Raw genomic sequence first — 19,493 nt, forward strand, 5'->3', positions numbered from 1 at the left:
ACTCGTTTGAATAGGAATTTTCCTAATTTTAACATTTCCGACGTGGTCATTTAAACAAGATTTATCCTATCCAAATCGGGTTGCTAAGTGGTTGCCAAGTAGAATTGCTTAAACACAATTGCTTAAACAATCTACGAAAATTGAAACCCGAGGTATCAGTTTGTGTAGAGTATTAAGTATAGAGAGTATTGTGTAGAGTATTATGCAAAGAGGATAAGGATACTGACTCACTATGTAACTGGAATAGTGAAGAAACGTTCTTGTTAAAAATTTTTTTTTCAATCGAGTTTGTGCAATGCCATTTTTAGAAATGCACAAATACTTGAGCAAAAAGAAAAATTTATTTTGCAAAATTTCGTAAAATATCGATTTCATTTTTATTCTTTATTTTGTAACTTGATGTGCATTCATTTTCATCTCAGCTTAAGTTAGTTCAATTTATCATTTCTTTCTTCTATATAAAGTAAAATAAATTAAAAAAAATTCACTTAAAAATTTTGACTTGCTTATCGGGTTTTTCTGGTTTTTTAATTTGAAGAGATTTTATTTTCGAGATAATCTGGGAAACTTTTGAAACATTCTTTTCAAACTTATAGTTATCAAAGATTTTTTCACAAAATACCATCTCTAAATCCTGCCGTTATTGTGAAAATTTTTAGTTGAAGTTGGCGCGATTTGAAAATTATTATTTAAATTTAATTAAATAATTAAAATTTAAAAAAACATCTAAAGAAATATTGCTAAATGTCTTAGTACATTTATGACAAATTTTTTTTCTACGATTTAATATGAAACCAAGTCCCTTCGTTTCCGATTTATTGAGTTATAGATGCATCCCTTAGTTAAGAAAAAATGGGATTGACAAAATTTGGTTTTAACAGTTAAATTCAATATATATTTGTGTTTCCGATTTCTATGAAAACATTTAGATCTAATTGCTAAAAAATATTTTATAGAATAATTCAAGCTTACCAAAAAAGGACCTTTTCACAAATAATATCTTACAAAAAAACAAAGATAAAATGCACATTTCATTTTTGACTTCATTTGCACCATTTCATTCGTCTTTACACTTATATGAGGTTTATTATTAACATAAAGGTGGATAATAAATACATTTAAAAATCTAATTCGCGATATCTGTTTTCTTTATCTTGATAAATTTTTGAACAAACTCGCACCAATTTTATCGATCGTTCACACGGCCATGGACATCTTAATTTTCTGGTGCGGATTGTAACCGATCAGTTCGAAGTCTTCGGATTTGAAATCATCGATGCTTGTAACTTTTCGCTTGATATTTAATCTAGGGAATGGACGAGGGGTTCGACTGATCTAAAAAACACGTGTTGTGAAAGAAATTTTTCATAAGAGACAGGCAAATATTTTTAATAGCCCAGAAAAAGTAGCTGCATATTAATTACTCGGCGATATTAAGTGCATCGTATACTTGTTTTCATCGTTCGTTCGCAGTTAAGCGCGAAACATAATACAGAACATTGGAACGCCCAAAAAACATAATGCTGTTCATACAAATGTTAGTGCTGACGCGTTCTAATAAAAAAAAAGCTGAATTGGTCTTATTCTGAATGATTTTTGGGGCATAGATTTTTGAAAATTTGAAATTAAGGTTCAAGGATATACTTTCAATAGATAATCGTTTTTATTTGTTATTTTTTTCTAAGTGTTTATATGTGTTTAATTTCAATCTTTTCTTATATAATGTTCGTGTGTGAGGCGGAAAAAGTTGAAATGCCATTAAATTTAGTTTTGATATACCTTGAAATGCTTCTGATACCAAATCTTTTCTTCTAAAACAGTTTTGCAACATCTTAGTATTTTGAGCGTTACTGCTGCAAATTTAATGAACGCCCTAATATCGCTGAGCAGTTTATCTCCATTATAACAGAATCATTATTGATGATGTAACAAAGTAGTTATATTAAAAGTAAATAAAATTCTTGTCCGATAATAAAGTTTTGCCGTAAAGATAACCTGTTCTTTAAGAGCAGATATGTGGTTTTGGTACACGTGTGCATCGCCAAGCGTATGAATAAAATCACCAGGCTAAATATAAATATTTTCTTTCATGAAAACTTGATCAGTAATGATAATTGACTGCATGCGACATAGCACAATAGTTACCTTGAGATCACAAACGTGGGCCACAATATACGTGAGCAGAGAGTAACTTGCAATGTTGAATGGAATACCTAAACCCTGAAAGAAAAAAGTTAGCTTTCTACTTTGCATCATGGAAAATGATTTCAAAAGTATTTTCTGTTAGTGATTCAAATGCAATACCATATCGCAAGAACGTTGGTACATTTGGCACGATAACTCCCCATCAGCCACATAAAACTGACAGAATGAATGGCATGGTGGAAGAGCCATTAACGGTATATCTATAAACGAACGATCTTACATTAAAATAAATAATATACTAATATTATACTTTTTAATTTATGACCGAATATTAACTCCTAAGAAAAATAAAAGTGGGGGTTTTTGACACGAAAACGCATGGGGAGACTGCATTATAATTGGAAAGATGGCTTTTTTGTTTAGCCAGTCGGTTTTAAGGTACATTTAAGGTGCCTTATGATTCAAACAGATTGCTAACAAAGTAGATTACGACACCCAATTCGTCGGAGAATCTGAAAACAATCTCAAATGAACAACGATAGGCTTTAGTTAAATATACAAGCATGAGTTGGTTTGTAAGAGGCTACTGCGGCAATAAGCAAAATTATTATTTTTTTAAAGTAAATTATCATAATCTTGTTGACTGGTGTTCGGTTAAAAATGTTGGCGATGAGCAAGCATACGTCAACAAACAAAAAACAACTCAGCGTGATCCAAAAAAAATTTCCGTGACGTGCCGCCTCATAAATTCATTGCAATAGTCAAAGCATATTAAACAAAATCCCATCCTACAGCTTAATCTGTCGTTTTTTAACCAAAAACAATGTGTTAAGACTGGTTAAGACATAAAATTCTGTTAGAACTTCTGCTTTCGAAAATCAAAACGACGAGGAGGCACCTCAAGGCGTCCAAAGTTCAAATTATTTTATAACTATTATCTTTTCCTCATCGAGTCATTTTCGGCAGCTCAAGCGAATTAATTTTCAACAATATACTCTACCCTATTGTGCATGACCTACTAAAAATACACTTATATGCTTTGTGCATGACCTACTAAAAATTTACATATTATGTGATTTTTGTAGAATTAAACCTTTTAACTCTTAAGTAGCACTAATTCCAAAGTGTTAACCTTTTATTTTCATATTTATTACCATAATAACTATTAATATTATTCTTACTATAAAGTAATAAAAAAGAATTATCTTATAATAGGTTACAAATAAATTTTGTATAGCTTATATTTTTCGTCCCAATCTAAGAGTGTTGTGAAAGAAAAACCCTCTAGTATTTTGTTAGGTACAGAATATATATTGCTAAGAAGAAGAAACTATGAACATTATGTAAATAGAAAACTTTAATTTTTGCTTAAATATAAATATATAACTCATAGAAATATGAAAAGTGTAAAAAAAAACCGAAACACAAGGAGAAGACACCTGTACAACTACAAGAAAGATAAAAAAGTAAACAGCTCTCTTTTTCAGTGCAACCTTTCTTTAAATCATTTTACTTATATTATTAAAAACAAAAGAAAGAAAAAACAGGCATTGGGTTTAATGTAAATATAAGAATTTTCAAGTTATCATTAAACCAAGCTATTATATTTTGCATTTGAAAGTGTTTACATACCTTGAAACATAAAAAGCATTCACAACATGTGGATATTAATAGTAAATCTTACACAAAGTTTACTTTAATTTATCTTGCTCATTTTTTTATTTTATTTATTATTTGAAGCAACTACTATAAAAAACTAACCTACTGGATTCCATGCAGACATAATCATTCTACGATCATCAGGATTTGTTTTAATTGTATGAATTATCTGAGCTAACTGGTCAATACCTTGGCCTGTATAACTTGCATTTTTATCTATATATTTTGCTCCAAAATGTCTCCACTGAAAACCATATATGGGTCCCAGATCTCCAACCTCTCTGTGATGTAGATCTATTTTAAAACATACAAGGAATTTTTTTCTTTTTCTCTCATATTTTATATTTTTTATATATTGTATTGTTTTCATAGTTCAATTCATTTTCATATTGTATATCATTCTTATAGTTTTTCTCATATTTCTTTCTACTTTAAAAAAGCATTAAATTATAAAAAAAAACAGCTTTTATTTTATGAAATATTAATGATTTGAAATAAACAGTTAAATCCTATTTTCTAAACAACTTTTTAGTAAAAATACTTAGCTACAAACACTAAATACTTTTCATTTTACTGCAAGAATTTCAAGTTGGCAAAATCTTTATATTTAAGAAAATTTTTTTCAGAAATAAAATCTCAATCAAGAGTTTCCAATTTGATTATTTATTAGGAATTTTTGGAGTTAACTTCTCTTTAAAAGTTCTACAAGAAGTCATAACAAGTCATCTTTCAAGTTATCAAGTCATCTAAGAAGTTATATTTTAAGTCATCAAGTCATCTTAGACGTCATCTTTCAAGTCATCAAGTCATCAAGAAGTCATCTTTTTGCTTTTGCAAGGAATCAAGAATAACTTAAATAAATTTAAGATAAATTTAAATTATGTTGTAAAAGATCAAGATACTACAGTAAGTAATGCAGTCAACACATTTTTTAGCAATTTATCTACCAGAACTATGGTAGTAAATTATGGTTGTAGTCATGGAGTTGGAAATAATTTTATAGTTGTTGCAGTTGAAGCTTTTAAAAATGTCCCAACTCTGACTCTGACCTATGCATATATTATCTTGTTGCTCATTTATCACTAGTTGACACTTAATTTGAAATTTAAAAAAACTATTATTTTTAAAAAAATAATCAGAGATACATTTTCACTATTGGTTTACTATAATTATGTTCTCTTTGGTGATCTTTGATATTATTCCAAGAGTAGAAATCCTCACCTATATTTTAGAATTCTCTAAACTGTGAGATAAAGAGAAAACATTCTGCAATTCAAATAATCTACCAATTGAAATTAAATTAATTAAGATAATTTACAAGTTAAACATATATTAGTGAATTTATCATTTTAGAAAACTTCAAAAAGAAATCAGAATTTGATGTTTATAATCCTACTCTAGAGCCCTCTTTTTTTTTTTCTTATCACAAACAAGTGACATTTATACTTTCTTCAACTTTGAAGAAGTCCTACATAGAATACTATGAGGATATTTTCAAACTTATACAATACTTCTATTGATATAGTGTTTGTAGTGCTATGTATAACATCTATGAAAACTGGAATGAAAAAGCAAGTTGTTTGACTTTGTGTTATAAAAGCAATCCTATTTAGATGTCTATTTACATAAAAAGCACCAAGAAAAATAGCTTACTGCATTTATCTAAAAACTCCCTTGTCCCATTAGAATTCCATATCATTACGCCTTTTTCAGCAAGAATATTGCCATCAGTACAACCACTAATAAACCACAACAACTCTTCAACAACTCCTTTCCAAAACACACGTTTGGTTGTTAAAAGTGGAAATGATTTACGAAGATCAAAACACATTTGGCCACCAAATACAGAGAGAGTTCCAGTTCCTTTAGAAAAAATAAATTGTTTTATGAATTATATCTAATAAATATACAAATATTAATTACAAAGTAATAACATAAAAAATTTCATAATTAAATATTTTATGAGTTGCTTAGAAACTTTAAAAAAAACTAAATCTTTAAAGAACTTAAGAAAGTTTTAACTACAAATTATTTTGGGAATCTTTATATTTAAAAATCTTCAGAAAATCTTTTTAAAAGAACTCTTCTGCCCAAAACCACATTTATATGATTTTTAAAAATACGTAAGTGTGATTATAGTTCAAAATAGCTCTTCATTTATCAGTCTTTAAAAGTTTTGTAACTTTTCATAGTTTTTTAAATGTAGCTTGATGCAACTTAGAAATACAAAAAAAGAAAACTATCTGTGTAACTTTTTTTAAAGTTCTAAAAACATTTTGTTAACAGTTTTTAAAATAAAATGAGTTTATAAAATGTATTATAAGTACCATTAATTCTTTAACTTAAAAAAGGTCATTTGGTCTGCATAATTTGCTGATTAAAATTGCATTATTTGTACTTTTGCTGTCAATAAAAGAGTAAATAAACTTTTAAAAATAAATGTTTTGTAATTGGTATTTAAGGTAAATGAAATGAAAATAATTCCTTGTGAAAGTTATCAAATTGTAAGAAATAAAAATTAGAGAGTGATTGCATCAGTGTTTTTCACAGAGTATTATAACAATGTTCACAAATGTCATTCTTTCATTGACAAAATTATTTATGCTTTCTAGAACAAGATTAAAGTTCTAATAAAATTTAAAACAAAAAACAAAAAACCTGTACGGTCTCCTTTGACATGACCTGTCTCAATAATTCTTTTCACCAAATTCAGATACTGGTATTCATCATGATAAGGATCTGTCAACTCAGCTTTTCTCTTTGGACTTCTCCCATTTTTATTTTTTTCATTTAATTTTGTCTCGAGTTTATTCTCTTTGGAATCGGTTTCATCGCTATTGATGTCATTTGGAATGTTTTCCAACTTTGTTTTCAAAATCTCAGCCATGTTAGTAAGATGTTTAGAATTATTGGTTTTATTTGCTTGAACATAAAATAAACATTCTGGAAACAGTTACTAAAATAGCCTTTAAAAGGCTTTAGTTATTTCGTGTGCACAAGTGATTTTCTTGGATATTTATATTTAAAAAGAAATACTATGACACCATCGCTGCTCTTCCTTTGAACAAACGGCTGAGCTCAGTTAAAATTTTTAGAGCATATTATTTATTTACATTATGGACGAATTGATATTCTAATTGATATTCTAATTACAATCTTAACTCAATATGTTGAATCAAAAACAATTAATCGAGAAGTTTTGAAAATCGATTTTGATTTTCTCCCTGTATGTTTTAACTGGGTTTTTTCTTTACTTAGAAGAATTATGGTAAACAGATCTCTGCTACGTTCCTACTTAACATTGTTTGTAGTTGAATATATAAAGCATATTTTTTTTAATTAGTAAAAAATATTTTCTAGTTAAACTAATTCATATTTAAAAAAAGTTGCTGCCATAAAATAAAACATATCTCCAATTCATGTTTCGTTAATTTTTAAATTTGTCTTAGAAACAAGATGGCATTAGTGACTACATATCTTTTTGGCGGGCTTTTAAAATTCTGAGAAACAATGTTAGGTTTTTAGTGTTGCAAAATCGAAATCGAAAGATCCTGAAACCGATACTTTAATTTGTGAATCAGTTCTAAATAAATATATTAGTACCCTTATGATCTACTAATTCTCGTCTACATAATACTTTAAAACGGTATTGAGTTTTTATATGACGCAATTAAATCGAGCCATAATTGTGATTATCAAGGAGACTGTTGGAGACTGTTTAGTAGCGATTAGAGTGGTCCCTGAGAATTTGAACGCTACTTTGAAAGGGGCCATTGTCCAAAACAAAGACTGGGAAAAAAAAATTCATTTGTGCCTATCACTTAAAAGGATTGTCTCTTCAGCAACTAATCCAAATCTTGCTCAAATGAACAGAAATATTTTTGTGACACTACAAAGCCAATTAAAGATGAATTTATTCTCAAACTATTTCAATGAAAAAAAACCCATTCACATAAAAGATCAATTGGCAATTTTGGTGTTCAGAACAATTGTCAATTGAAGAAAGATGTTCACAAATTGATAGAATTTGTAGCTAAAAATAACCCACCACTTTGGTTTTAACTCAAAGTAAGTTTCACATCCTAATGAAGTTAAACCTGTTTATCATTAGAGATAGGAAGTAAAACACATTGTAATGCCGTATTTTTATTCCTTGGCATAAAATACTCAGTGAATTCTTGTTAATTATCTTACAAAGTCGTATAAATTCAGAAAGCGCAGACAGACAGTTTGCAGTTCAAACTATTTTATAATTGAGAGAACGTTCGGAAGGTTTTAGAAAATGTCTCTCAAACATTATTTAGTGCAGACAGGTGGTGGGTTTTCTGGAGCAGTAATTGTACAGAGACATCTTGTGAACCAATAAAATCAAGTTTTGTTCAAAATAACTTCACCATTGAGTCTTTATGGAGATATTCAATCATCAAAATATTAATCCTGCATCCGTAGCTTGCGGGGTAAATTTTCGGATAACGCAGCTAACCACGATATCCGAAAATTTATCCCGCTTACTGTGAAACATGCCGTGTAAATTTTTGGTTAACGTGGTTTCATAAAAATAGTTTATCGAACAAAAAACCATCAGCAAAAGCAACAAAAAATCATTTCTATTCAACTAGCTTAAAAACTAGTTTCAAAAACAATTAATTTTTTTTGGTGTATAAAGATATTTTTTAAATTTTTTAAACTCTATGAAGATATCCACTTTATAACGTTTTCATCAAGAATAGACAAGCTCATACCACTTATTCGAAGCATCTAAAAAAAAAAAACGTTTATTGGTTAAGTCATCAACGTCATTTTTGAATAAAAAAAAAAGTAATGATTACTGTAAATAAAAATCTTAAAGATAAGTAATTCAAATTTTTCTAAAACATTTCCTTCTATTTTAGAATTAAATCTTTTGTTAAATAATATCATTTGATTTGTATTTTAAAAAATCTGCCTTTAAAAATTTTTGCCTTAAAGTTGAAGCAAAACTATCTTAATAAAAAACTGCAATATTAAAAGATTAAGCAAATGTAAACAAAAAGTACATATGATTTTTTTAGATATTACTCACTTTTGCATTTTTATCATACTCGAATAAAGACATTTTTCCGTTGATACTAACATGGGTTGGTCCCGTGATCAACCCAAAAACGGAGATTTCACAGAATGCTGTATGATTAGGAATAAATCCCTTTCGCAATGGAATAGAATGAAATTCTCCCTTTAAAATACAATTTTTTTTTTTAAAGAAAAAGTTTATCAAAAAATATTACAAATGTTTAGCCACATTCATTTTAACAAAAACAAGCATGATGGGTAATACCTGATAGCATTGAAATCCAATAATTGATGTTCTTTCAAGATTTTCTTCTATTTAAAATAATTACTTCTGATTAATCAAATAAAAATAAAAAATGAAAATAACAAAAAGATTAGAAACCAAACAAATAAAATTAAAAAAAAAAAAACCCGTTAAAACGTTCAGAAAAACAACAGAACTACTTTTAAATAACAACTTCCAACCTAGAATTTGTTCACCATCATCAAGATAAAGAAGACCTTTTGCTTGTCCCTCGTTGTTTAATGCTACAACTACTCCAAAGTCATTATTTCGACTAAATGTAATAAAACGAACTGATTTTTTACTAAGTACTACTAAAATATTTGAAATGTGAAAACTTAGAGGTCATAGAAGTTTAAAGTATTTAAAACATGACCTAAGACCAAATTTTAAATACTATTAAATGACCTTTCTACCTTTTGGTTGTGGTAACAGCAGGTTCTTGAGTAGGAATAATAACACCCCCTCGAACATGTAGATTCACATTTTCAAAAGAAGCGGGAAGATTAACATACTCTCCCGTACTATCAAACATTTCACCCTTAAAAGAAAATGTTTTCCGGTTAAATATTAACTTATGGAGGAACTTAAAACTCACAGAGGATGCAACACAAAACTCTTCGACTGAACAGAATACAACTGCATAAAACCTACTGTATAAAAATTGAACCAATACCCTGAAGGAAGGTATGCACTGACATCTACTGCACCCTAAAAAGTAAAGCATTGTAAAAATTTGCAATAAGTTAACAAAGACTTTGACAGGTATAAAACTGGTAAGAAAAGATATAAATATTAAAAAAAACAAAAAAAAAACAACCATAAAACGTATAATATTTATGTTTCATAAATTGTGATTTTTATTTCATTAGTTAAAAATTTGATGAGAGAAGTTATGGAATAACTTTAAGAATTATTATTGTGAAGGCTTAAAAAATATTTCATGAAGTAATTTCTAATAACAAAAGATCTTTTAAGCTTTTCCAGCTTACTTGTTCTAGCACAGGGGTTATCAAAAGTCCACTGCCCCACATGAACTGCTTGTCGTTACTTAGGCAATTTCTATCTGTTGGAAATCTGAAAACAACAACATATAAATTTAGTTTTAAGCATAGACAATATAGAGTTTAATAATTTTTGCAAAAGCAAATAGCATTACTCAGAAAATAATCCCCTTGCCACAGGTGTACCATTCACATAAGCTTCAAAGAACAATGTGTAGAGGTATGGTAGAAGCTTATATCGCGTGTTTAATGCATTACGTGAGGCAATAATTAATCTTTTACCAAATGCAGCAGGATCTTGAGACTAAAATACAATTAGCTACTTTCTAATACACCACAGTATATTTGGTTGTTGCTTTTTAACATAAGTCTTAGTTTCATTTAAATCATAATTTTACTAACTAGAGCAGCATGATCATTATGGTTTCTAGAAAAAGGATAGAATGCTCCTAGCTGCATCCATCTGCTGCAAAGTTCCTCTGTAGTATCTCCAGCAAATCCACATATGTCAGCCCCAACCAAAGGAATGCCAAACAAATTAAAGTTTATTATACCTGAAATATTAGGAAATTCATTAACATTTTTGTAAAAGTTTGAGTTTATGTAAATAATACTAAATGAGTCAAAAACTCTGAACTAACATCACAACAGTTATAACGATGATTATTTTAAGACTGAAGTAAACATTTTTTTATTCTCTCACAGTTTGAGGTTATTTTTCCCATTTACAAATAAAGTATTGAGACCTGCAATTGATCTGTAAAGATCTTCCCAAGTACTGTGATTGTCACCAAGCCAGTGTCCTGCATAACTACCAGTCCCAGAATATGTTGATCGAGAAATTACAATTGAGCGCTTACCTCTGATCTTTTGTAAAGAACTAATACATGTAGAAAAAGTTTTTAAAAAAAGTTAATTCTTTAAATAGCTTCCATCAAAAAAAAATAAAAATCTGTTTTCTGTGGTACAACTTAGTATCTTATTACACCTTTAAACAGACCTCTAGGAAATAATTTAAGAAAGATTACATGTTTACATTTTAGTATTGGTAACAGGTTGGTTGGGGAAAGTAGCTTTAACACACAGTCTCACAGCTTTATTTTAGTTGCGTTTGGAAGAAAAGAAGTGTAATGGAAAATTTGCATAAAAAAATGCATAAAAAAAATATAAAAACAAAATGACCTCATCGTAACTTTAGATTCTAAATGGCCATATATACTGTGTAAGTTGTAATGAATTCCTCCATGTTGTTGTGCATTCATGCATATTGTCTTTTGAGATAGCTTCCCACCAACAATTGCTGGAATGTAAGGTGGTTGGTCATATTTGTTTCTAGAGCAACCTTTTGATGATCCATCAACAAAACTTGATGGCTCATTCATATCCTGGATAAAAGAAATGGATATAAAAAATAAAGAGAGAAAATAAAAAATAAAAAAGTGTGCGTGTGTGTGTGTGTGTGTGTGTGTCAACTCTAAATGAAGATGCTTTTCTAGGGAACATAAACGTTTAAAATAGTTGTAAAAGAGTCTTGACTTAAAAATATTTGTTAAAATTGCTTCAAGCTAATAAATGTGAAAGTGAAATATAACCATATTTTGCTTTTATTTGTCTGACTCTTTTAACTGTTTTTTTTGTACGAATATAAAACAGTATAAAAATAGTGAAACTTCAAAACAAAGAGAACTTTTATCTAAATATTGTTAAGTTATAGAACAGTAATAGGATTCAATCAGAATTTGTTTCATTTCATTTTATTTGTCTTTTATGTTACATAAAACACTACAAATGTTGTTTTTAGTAGAAACGTATAGTAGTTAACAACTGTAGCTCAATTGATGACCTGGTAGGTAACTTAAAAGTATTTTAAAGTGTGAAGATAGCATATGGAAAAAATAATTTGTTATTTTTTCATCTAGTAGTTTTCTCAAATTTTTCAATTCTATTTTTTAAAGCAGGTTTTATCCTTCTAATATGGTTAATTGATGAGAAAATCAGTACAGATAAAAAGTTTTCACAAAGTAAGTTTTTGTATAAGGATATAAAAAAATATCAAATACTCAATGTTTATAAAGGAAAATTGTCATCAAACTTGGATAGAGTCACAGTTTCTAAAACTTAATAACAGGGTTGCAAATTTTTTGCAGCAACCTTACTAAGTTATTAATAAATATCTTTATAATTTATCAGTTGATGCATGAATAGGAAATCATGATAAGGTGCTTTAATTGTTTCAGAGGCTTGTTCTTTTTTAGCCACAATTGCAACTTTTTTGTAGATCTCTTTGAAATTTCAATCTTAACATCAAGCTGTTTGTAAGAGCCATTTTTGTAAGAGGTACTTTAACTAGAAGCACTTGTTAATTGTTGTAACTAACAAGCTGATCTAAATTAACAAGTCTGTTTTAAATTTGATGATGTAGAACTGATAATAAAATCAAAAGATATTCATCCATTAAATAGCTTTTTGAGATCCATCTAGCACACAGTACATCTGTCTCTAATTCAAGACATTCAAAATTGGGCTTGTCAATAAAATTCCATTAGATTTAAATTATCCAAATGGTTCAATTTCAGGTTCCTTGAACATGAAACAACCATTGAATACAACAAAAGCATAAATCTCTAACATGTGTTTTTGACATAAAAGAAGGAAGTTGATTAATACATTGTTGCACAATAGCTATGCATGGATTCAAATGTTGCTGGGTGTTGTGAAAAAAACAAAACAGATCAGCCAGCGTTTTTCTGCCTTTTCTCTTATAACGCACATCAAAGTTTAGCATACTCATTTTGTTTTTATCAGTCCATTTTACTAACTCTATCTACAATGTTATAAAGAGTTAAATAAGTAGAGTTAAGTTAGATATTAACTGGACAGAAATCACCAACACCATAAGTTCCATAAAATCCTGCCAATTCCTTTTTATAGGTTGAGAGCCACTTCCTATCTTCTGATTGATCCAAATATTTTACTGATAAATTATTACCTAAAACCTTCTTAAATGGGATGGTGTGCACTGATAAACTCCTGAAAAAAAAACATTATGTATAAAAAATGGCTGTTTAAAGATTTATAATGATCACATAACAATTATTATATTTGTGACAACAAGAAGACATCAGTATATTTGTAACAATTCATTGAAGTGATTGTAATATACCCTCAATTCTTAATAGATCATCTCTGATACTGAACATTGCATCTATTTGTATGACCAAGGCTGACTAAAGGTGCAAGAGTATAAACCATGGAATGGTGTAGCATCATAGCTTATTTCCTTATGAGCTTTAAGACTGCAAACTTTTAGAGCTTCATTATCATAGTTTTTCAGGTGTTAAATGGTTTGTATGTTGTTGACTTAAACATCTTGTGCAATCCTTCTTATAAATCAGGACTGAGTATAAATGCATAAAACAAACCAATTAGGCTGTTGAATGTCTTGCATTTTGCACTCAACAAAATTTAATTGTTACAGAGAAAAAACTTATGTTTTATTGAGTGCATCATCCACCATGTTTGATGCAGGATACCTAGCTTCTGAAACTTTTTTTTGACACCAAGACCAATCATCAGCTTTGGGAAATGTAAAAATTTTCTATCGAGGGTAATTTTCGAAATATTATTCAACTGTGCTTAAGATTTATGAGGGACGTGAATAAACATAACATAAACAAACAAAGTCTAATAGGACATCTTAGTATTTATACAATTACTTATCTTTTAACCCTAAACACACTAACACAATCGGTTAAACAACTATAATAATCATAACGGTAAACTCATAAAAATAAATCATTCTTACAATCCACAACCCATCAAACGGAAGTTTATTGTGGAAACTTTTGATCTGCTTAAACCAGTAGTTTGAGGTATTTGGGTTAGTAAAATCAGGAAAAGCAGCTGGTCCAGGCCAAACAGCACCAATTAAAATATCTCCTTTATCATTTTTGATAAAGATGTTATCTTTTACTCCTAGATCATAAGGTGAGTAACCAGGATGATTATTGCTAATGGCAGGATCCTAAATTATAAAATAAAGTGTAAAGAAACATCCTAAAGAAATACAATTAGTGATTAACACTATTGTATTAAAAAAAATGCAGCAACATTATCTCACCAGCATGATTACATAATGTAATCCTTGATTGTGAAGATCATTAACAAATGAACTTAAACCTTCAAAATTGTCACTTATTGTAAAATCAAGAAAGTTATCCATATAATCAATATCATTCCATTGAACGTCTTGTGGAATATTATTGGCAGACATTCGATCTCTAACAACTTTCATTTCTTTTAAGGAATTGTATCCCCATCGACATAAATGAAATCCAAGAGACCAATATGGGGGCATTATTGGACGGCCTACAATCTGAAACAAATAACTAAAAAATATTCTTCCAACTTACATTGGATTTTAAAAAATTTTTAAATTTAAAAACTATAAAATTGATTTCTTATGACTATTGACCTTAGTTAAAGTTAAATATACATATGTAAATTTACCTCTGTATATTGAGAAACAACATCATTTATTGTAGGACCAAGAAAGATGTAAAAGTCCAAAACTCCACCAATTGTTCTGTAAGTAATTGCTGGTGCAGGTTGCAACATTATGTCTAAGGAAAATATGTGGCTCAAAAATTGTATTCTTCAATCTTTTTAAAAACATTTTTATTAAGCTTACCCATAGCATTGCTGTTTTTTAAAAAAACTCCGTTTCCAAAACCACTTTTCCCAACATTAACATAAAAAGGGTGAACTCCATACAAATTCATTCCACCCTAAAAACAAAAAAAGACCAATAGAAAAAATGTGTATGTGAAGCTAAGTTTTAATGAAATGCTATAAAGTACCTGAGGTGTTGGAATATCTCTTGAGAACAGAGTCAGGAGATTCCAATTTGTGCTCAATTTTAAATTTAATACATGCTCCCCCAAACCAAAAATATTATCTGAAGGTAGAATGGAGGATATTTGAATAAATTGATCAGAAAATATGAAAGCACCAACATTTGTGTCAAATCTAAGCAAATTAAAATGACTTTAAAAAAAAAGATATTTCAACCTGATTATCATAACTAAGAGTGTTAAATGGTGAAACAAGATATTATAGTAAAATAATTAAACCTTAATAAAAATTAAATATGGTTTTAAGTTCAGTTAAACACAAAAATATAAACCTGCATATTGTTGTAATGAGCAATAAAAAAATATTTAAAAAGAATGTATTTTAGAAAATATGTTTTTCTTACATAACTTCTCCATTTGATATTCTAATGACTTTGAAACTGAATAAATCATGAGTGTAGGTTACACGATAGTTTGGGAACACAGCTTTAGTTTTTACATCAGGTGAGGGTGTAGGAACTTCATAGCGCTTGTTGGAAGGATCAAAAATCTAAAAAAAGATTTTAAAAATCGTCACTTCACATTTATTGCATTCAAATATCAATATTCGTAATGGTTTTGCCACGACCTTCGGCAAATGATGTGGGACTTTAATTTTTGCTTTAGAATTGTAAACTTAAAAATTGTTAAACTTAAAAATTGTATATGTTAGTTAAGGTGAAGGGAACTAAGATATAGTTCCTAAAATCGGACTTACAATAAGCTGTAGCTGTTTAAAAAATAATTCTTCACAAAATTCATAGAAACGATATCTTTAGTACCATCATTTCATATGAATTTTTATTATTGCATATTGAAAAATTTATATGAACTCCATCATAATGTGACTCTTATTCGGCTTCAGGAGTAAACTTGTGTTTTAGTGATCATTTGGTTTTGTTGTGTTGTGTTTAGACGTGTGGAAGCTTAAGTTTATCAAAAATATAAACTCCCAAACGTCTTTTAAATTGCCGATTTAAAATCAACAATAAAAGATAAAAAATCCATTATTTGAAAAAAGAGAAAAAGTCCATTACCTGGAAAAAAGGTAAAAGTCCATTATTAAATTGGCACTGTATAAGTTATGAACCGCAGATGTTTTTTTAATAAACTTTTTCTAACAACAAATCTCATATTTTTTCCTAACAACATCCGGAAAAAAAAAAGAAAAAAAGGGTGCAAATAAGTTGATAAACAAATTTCTTTTTTATATCATAATTTCTATTAACACTTGTTTTATTTATCTTGAACTGGGTTTTTCTTCTAGGTTTTGTTTTACAACGATAATTGTGAAATAAAAGTCATTTAAACGAAAAATAAAAGTTGTGACTTTATTCCACCCCAGACACATCGCTTTAAAAAATGATCAGTAGGTCAAAAAAAAAGCACCTGCAACTACTGATAAAACTTGACCCGCACGAGAAGTTTATTTTGAGTATTATATACATAGGTGAAAAATTTGAACTGTAATTTTTGTCACATGTCATCTACATTGAGCAAATATGAATGGATGGAGGTGGCGTTGTAACGGAGACATTCATTTTTTTCAAAAAGCTTAACGTAAAACACTTATAATGATGTTATGTATAGAGGTGCTTAGATTTTACACTGGTACAGATTAAACTAGAGTTTCACCTCTTCCGAAAATTCGCTATTTGATAGTTTGGAAATATTTAGAAGACTTTTAAATGAGGACAGTGATCAAATAGATGTTTTATTAGATCAACATATTTCTGCCAGATTAGCGACAAAGCTAATTGGATTGGCTATAAAATCGACATTTTTGAGGTGCCCGTCAGACGTCAGCATTGTTTGGTTATCTAATCCTGATATGCTTCAAATTTGAAACGGTATTTACATTCATCATATCATTGATCACACTCGCATCATCGAACCCTATGGTTTACAATGATCTGGGCGTGCACTTTTGAAGAACGCTTTAATGCGAGCGATAAATATGAATAGCGAATAATATTTTTCCTTACGGGAAAAATATTTTTGTGTGATTTTTTGATTTCTTTGTTTATTTAAAATGAAAATAGTTTTTAAACCATTGTAATTATTCCAAATAATTCATTATAAACTAAAAAAATGCAAAACAAGTTAAAGAAATCATTATTTCTTTAAGTAGTTAGAGTTAATTAATAAAATCAGACTGACAATTATTTTTATTTAAACTCCTTTCTTAACCAATCATTTTTCCTTTCTTTCTTTTATTAATTTTCGTAATTTACGACGCTGAAGAAATCTCTTACTATCTGATAAACATGATAAACTATTACCTTGACATGCAATGTGTCATCTGATTCCAAGCGAAAGTCTGCACTGAGCTTCAAAATATTATTTCCGAAATGTCCTCCAAACCCACTGAGACACAGTTCTAACATGAATCCAGTTGTCGTCTCTTCTTGACCGCAAACCTTGTACCCTGTTTTAATAGTACCATAAAAACAAACAGGTTCTCCTAAATTTTCTAAAGCGTCACTCCAACAGCATCCTCGATTGAGGCAAGCTTGTTCAGTTGCTCCATTTTCAGGAAAGCAGTCAATTCTAAAGTTTTCACTTATATCGCAATTGCTTTGACGCGGAGATGCTCGGCAAATACATTTAAATAAGAGAATTATGCAAACTCTCGACCACATTTTTTTATATCTCTAAGTTTTTTGTCGAGACAAAAGCTAAACAGCAATAAGATATTTTTGAAAAAGTATATCTGCTTTTCTTAAATACATTCACAACCGCACGAATGACGTTTTTACTTTTTTTCTAACAATACCTTTTGGTGTGAATTCAAATTTGTTTATTAATGGTTACTTTTATAAACATGAAAAGAAAATAAAAGCAATTAAACTTGTTTATGTTATAAAAATGTGTTAAAAATAATTAATAGTTCCTGCATTTTTCACATGGCAATTACAATTTTCATTGGTTAAATTATAATATATTTTTTTTATGTTTCCGCTTCAAGCTTCATTACGTAATGTTTCTATGCTATAATCAGTAAAAAACGTTTTCAACTTGAAAATGTTTCGACTTTTTCTTTTTTTTTAAAAAAAAACCCATAGAAATTTAGCTTTTTTTTTCATTCATTTAGTAAGTTCTATGCATTTTTTATAAATTACATTTAAAAATTAACAGATATAATGTATAATTACTGTTTCAATCAATATTACGTTGCAATGTAACGATTTGATGCAAAAAATGTATAAAGCCAATAGCGACTTTATGAGATTTCTAACTCAGTTTAACATTAAAATTTAAAATGTTAATGGAAATAAGAAATATTTAAATGTTGTTAGATTTCTTTTCGTTTTAGGAACTGCCAGTATATTATTCCATTCTCTTTTCAAATTTTTGGGTCCATTTGATCACATTGGTGTTAGATTGGATTAAGACCTAGAGATTGAGCCAACGAAGAAGTTGTTTTCTAAAAAAATTGCTTAACATTTTATGCAGCGTCGTTAGGAGTCATTGTCGAGCTGGTACACAAAATGAGATTCAATTCTCAATTGTTGAGCACTTAAGATCAGATTTAGTTCATAGATATTGTTAGTGGATCTTTGTAGACATATTGTTCCATTTTTCCATTGGCGAAAACTAGTTTTATTACACCAGAAACTACACACCCCCTCATGAAACCATGTAAAACCCTCATGAAACCATGTAAAACTTTTACCGTTAAATTTTTTGATATAAAGCTGAGGTTAACGTTTTGAAGAAAAGATTTCCAGTAGTTTTTATTTGACCAAATGACTTAATTCTAAAACAATTGCAGCTTTTATTTGTATGACTTTTAGCATAATTCAATTGTTTTACAATATTGATTTTATGAAAAACGTGGACGGTTGAAACACAAGGTAGACGGACTGTACATATAAGATAAAACAGTCACATAATCAAAGTTTTAGTTTGGATTCGCAATAACAATTAGAAATACAATTATGATTACATTGACCAAGCCTAAACGCTAAGCTAGCAAGCACAATAAAAATAGTTAACACAAGTATAATAAAAATAAATAAAATTGTCGGAACAACACCTGGTTTAAGAAGCATATAGGGGCACATAGAAAAAGAAGAATTGCGGAAATTTTTTTAGATACAAATTTTAAGAGAGAGAGAAAAGAATATTATTGGATGCGAATTTAATATATTCTTCAATACTTAACAATTAATAGCCTCAATCAAACGCTATTCAAGAATCCTCTCTCAACATATTCAAAGCTCTTATCCAAAATGTCTACTAATCCTAACCCTAACTTTTATATTTAAAATGATTTGACCTTCTCATTAATGATCCTCGTATTTCTAACCCTTACATTATTTGACGAAAGGTTTTTTCCGGTTTGAAATTTGGTGATGAAAACATTAACGAACATTTCGAAAAGAATTTCAGATTCATGTAAATTGATTTTTTGTGTGTGGTGTTTATCAATTTACACCCATTTTTAGGGTATAATTG

General features: G+C 28.9%; 2 protein-coding genes across 4 annotated transcripts; both read right to left on the reverse strand.

The window, feature by feature from the left end:
• Nucleotides 1–1,029: 1,029 nt before the first annotated feature.
• Nucleotides 1,030–7,034, reverse strand: LOC145188074 (thymidylate synthase-like). The gene is made up of 7 exons (XM_080064634.2): nt 6,463–7,034; nt 5,458–5,667; nt 3,907–4,098; nt 2,305–2,405; nt 2,146–2,220; nt 1,996–2,067; nt 1,030–1,335 (listed from the first exon to the last, which is right to left on the reverse strand). The coding sequence occupies exons 1-7, from the start codon at nt 6,689–6,691 to the stop codon at nt 1,198–1,200; spliced, it is 1,017 nt and encodes a 338-aa protein (XP_079920760.2). The 5' UTR covers nt 6,692–7,034; the 3' UTR covers nt 1,030–1,197.
• Nucleotides 7,035–8,391: 1,357 nt separating this feature from the next.
• Nucleotides 8,392–17,781, reverse strand: LOC145187984 (lysosomal alpha-glucosidase-like). 3 transcript variants are annotated; one of them, XM_090065356.1, is made up of 18 exons: nt 17,315–17,781; nt 15,398–15,543; nt 15,000–15,168; nt 14,831–14,927; nt 14,650–14,762; nt 14,261–14,515; nt 13,946–14,164; nt 11,323–11,525; nt 10,887–11,020; nt 10,543–10,694; nt 10,296–10,444; nt 10,129–10,213; nt 9,791–9,847; nt 9,553–9,677; nt 9,319–9,410; nt 9,119–9,165; nt 8,867–9,016; nt 8,392–8,562 (listed from the first exon to the last, which is right to left on the reverse strand). In XM_090065356.1, the coding sequence occupies exons 1-18, from the start codon at nt 17,672–17,674 to the stop codon at nt 8,494–8,496; spliced, it is 2,622 nt and encodes an 873-aa protein (XP_089921482.1). In that variant the 5' UTR covers nt 17,675–17,781; the 3' UTR covers nt 8,392–8,493. The 3 variants fall into 3 exon arrangements, with proteins under 3 accessions (XP_089921482.1, XP_089921483.1, XP_089921484.1); XM_090065357.1 differs by lacking the exon at nt 17,315–17,781 and adding an exon at nt 16,070–16,187; XM_090065358.1 differs by lacking the exon at nt 17,315–17,781 and adding an exon at nt 15,751–15,879.
• Between the last annotated feature and the right edge of the window lie 1,712 nt (nt 17,782–19,493).

Source organism: Hydra viridissima, unplaced genomic scaffold (assembly GCF_058129835.1).
Source record: "Hydra viridissima isolate aposymbiotic clone 2 unplaced genomic scaffold, HvirCarnegie_v1 scaffold_10, whole genome shotgun sequence".
Lineage (NCBI taxonomy): Eukaryota > Metazoa > Cnidaria > Hydrozoa > Anthoathecata > Hydridae > Hydra > Hydra viridissima.

Coding starts and splice junctions, on each gene's coding strand:
- LOC145188074 (XM_080064634.2), bottom strand. CDS start 6,691: ATGGCTGAGATTTTGAAAACAAAGTTGGAAAACATTCCAAATGACATC. Junction 4,099..5,457: donor GGAGTTTTTAGATAAATGCA/GTAAGCTATTTT, acceptor GTTTTAAAATAG/ATCTACATCACAGAGAGGTT. Junction 2,221..2,304: donor ACCAACGTTCTTGCGATATG/GTATTGCATTTG, acceptor TTTTTCTTTCAG/GGTTTAGGTATTCCATTCAA.
- LOC145187984 (XM_090065356.1), bottom strand. CDS start 17,674: ATGTGGTCGAGAGTTTGCATAATTCTCTTATTTAAATGTATTTGCCGA. Junction 15,169..15,397: donor ATATCAAATGGAGAAGTTAT/GTAAGAAAAACA, acceptor TAATTTGCTTAG/ATTTGACACAAATGTTGGTG. Junction 14,763..14,830: donor AAAAAACAGCAATGCTATGG/GTAAGCTTAATA, acceptor TATTTTCCTTAG/ACATAATGTTGCAACCTGCA.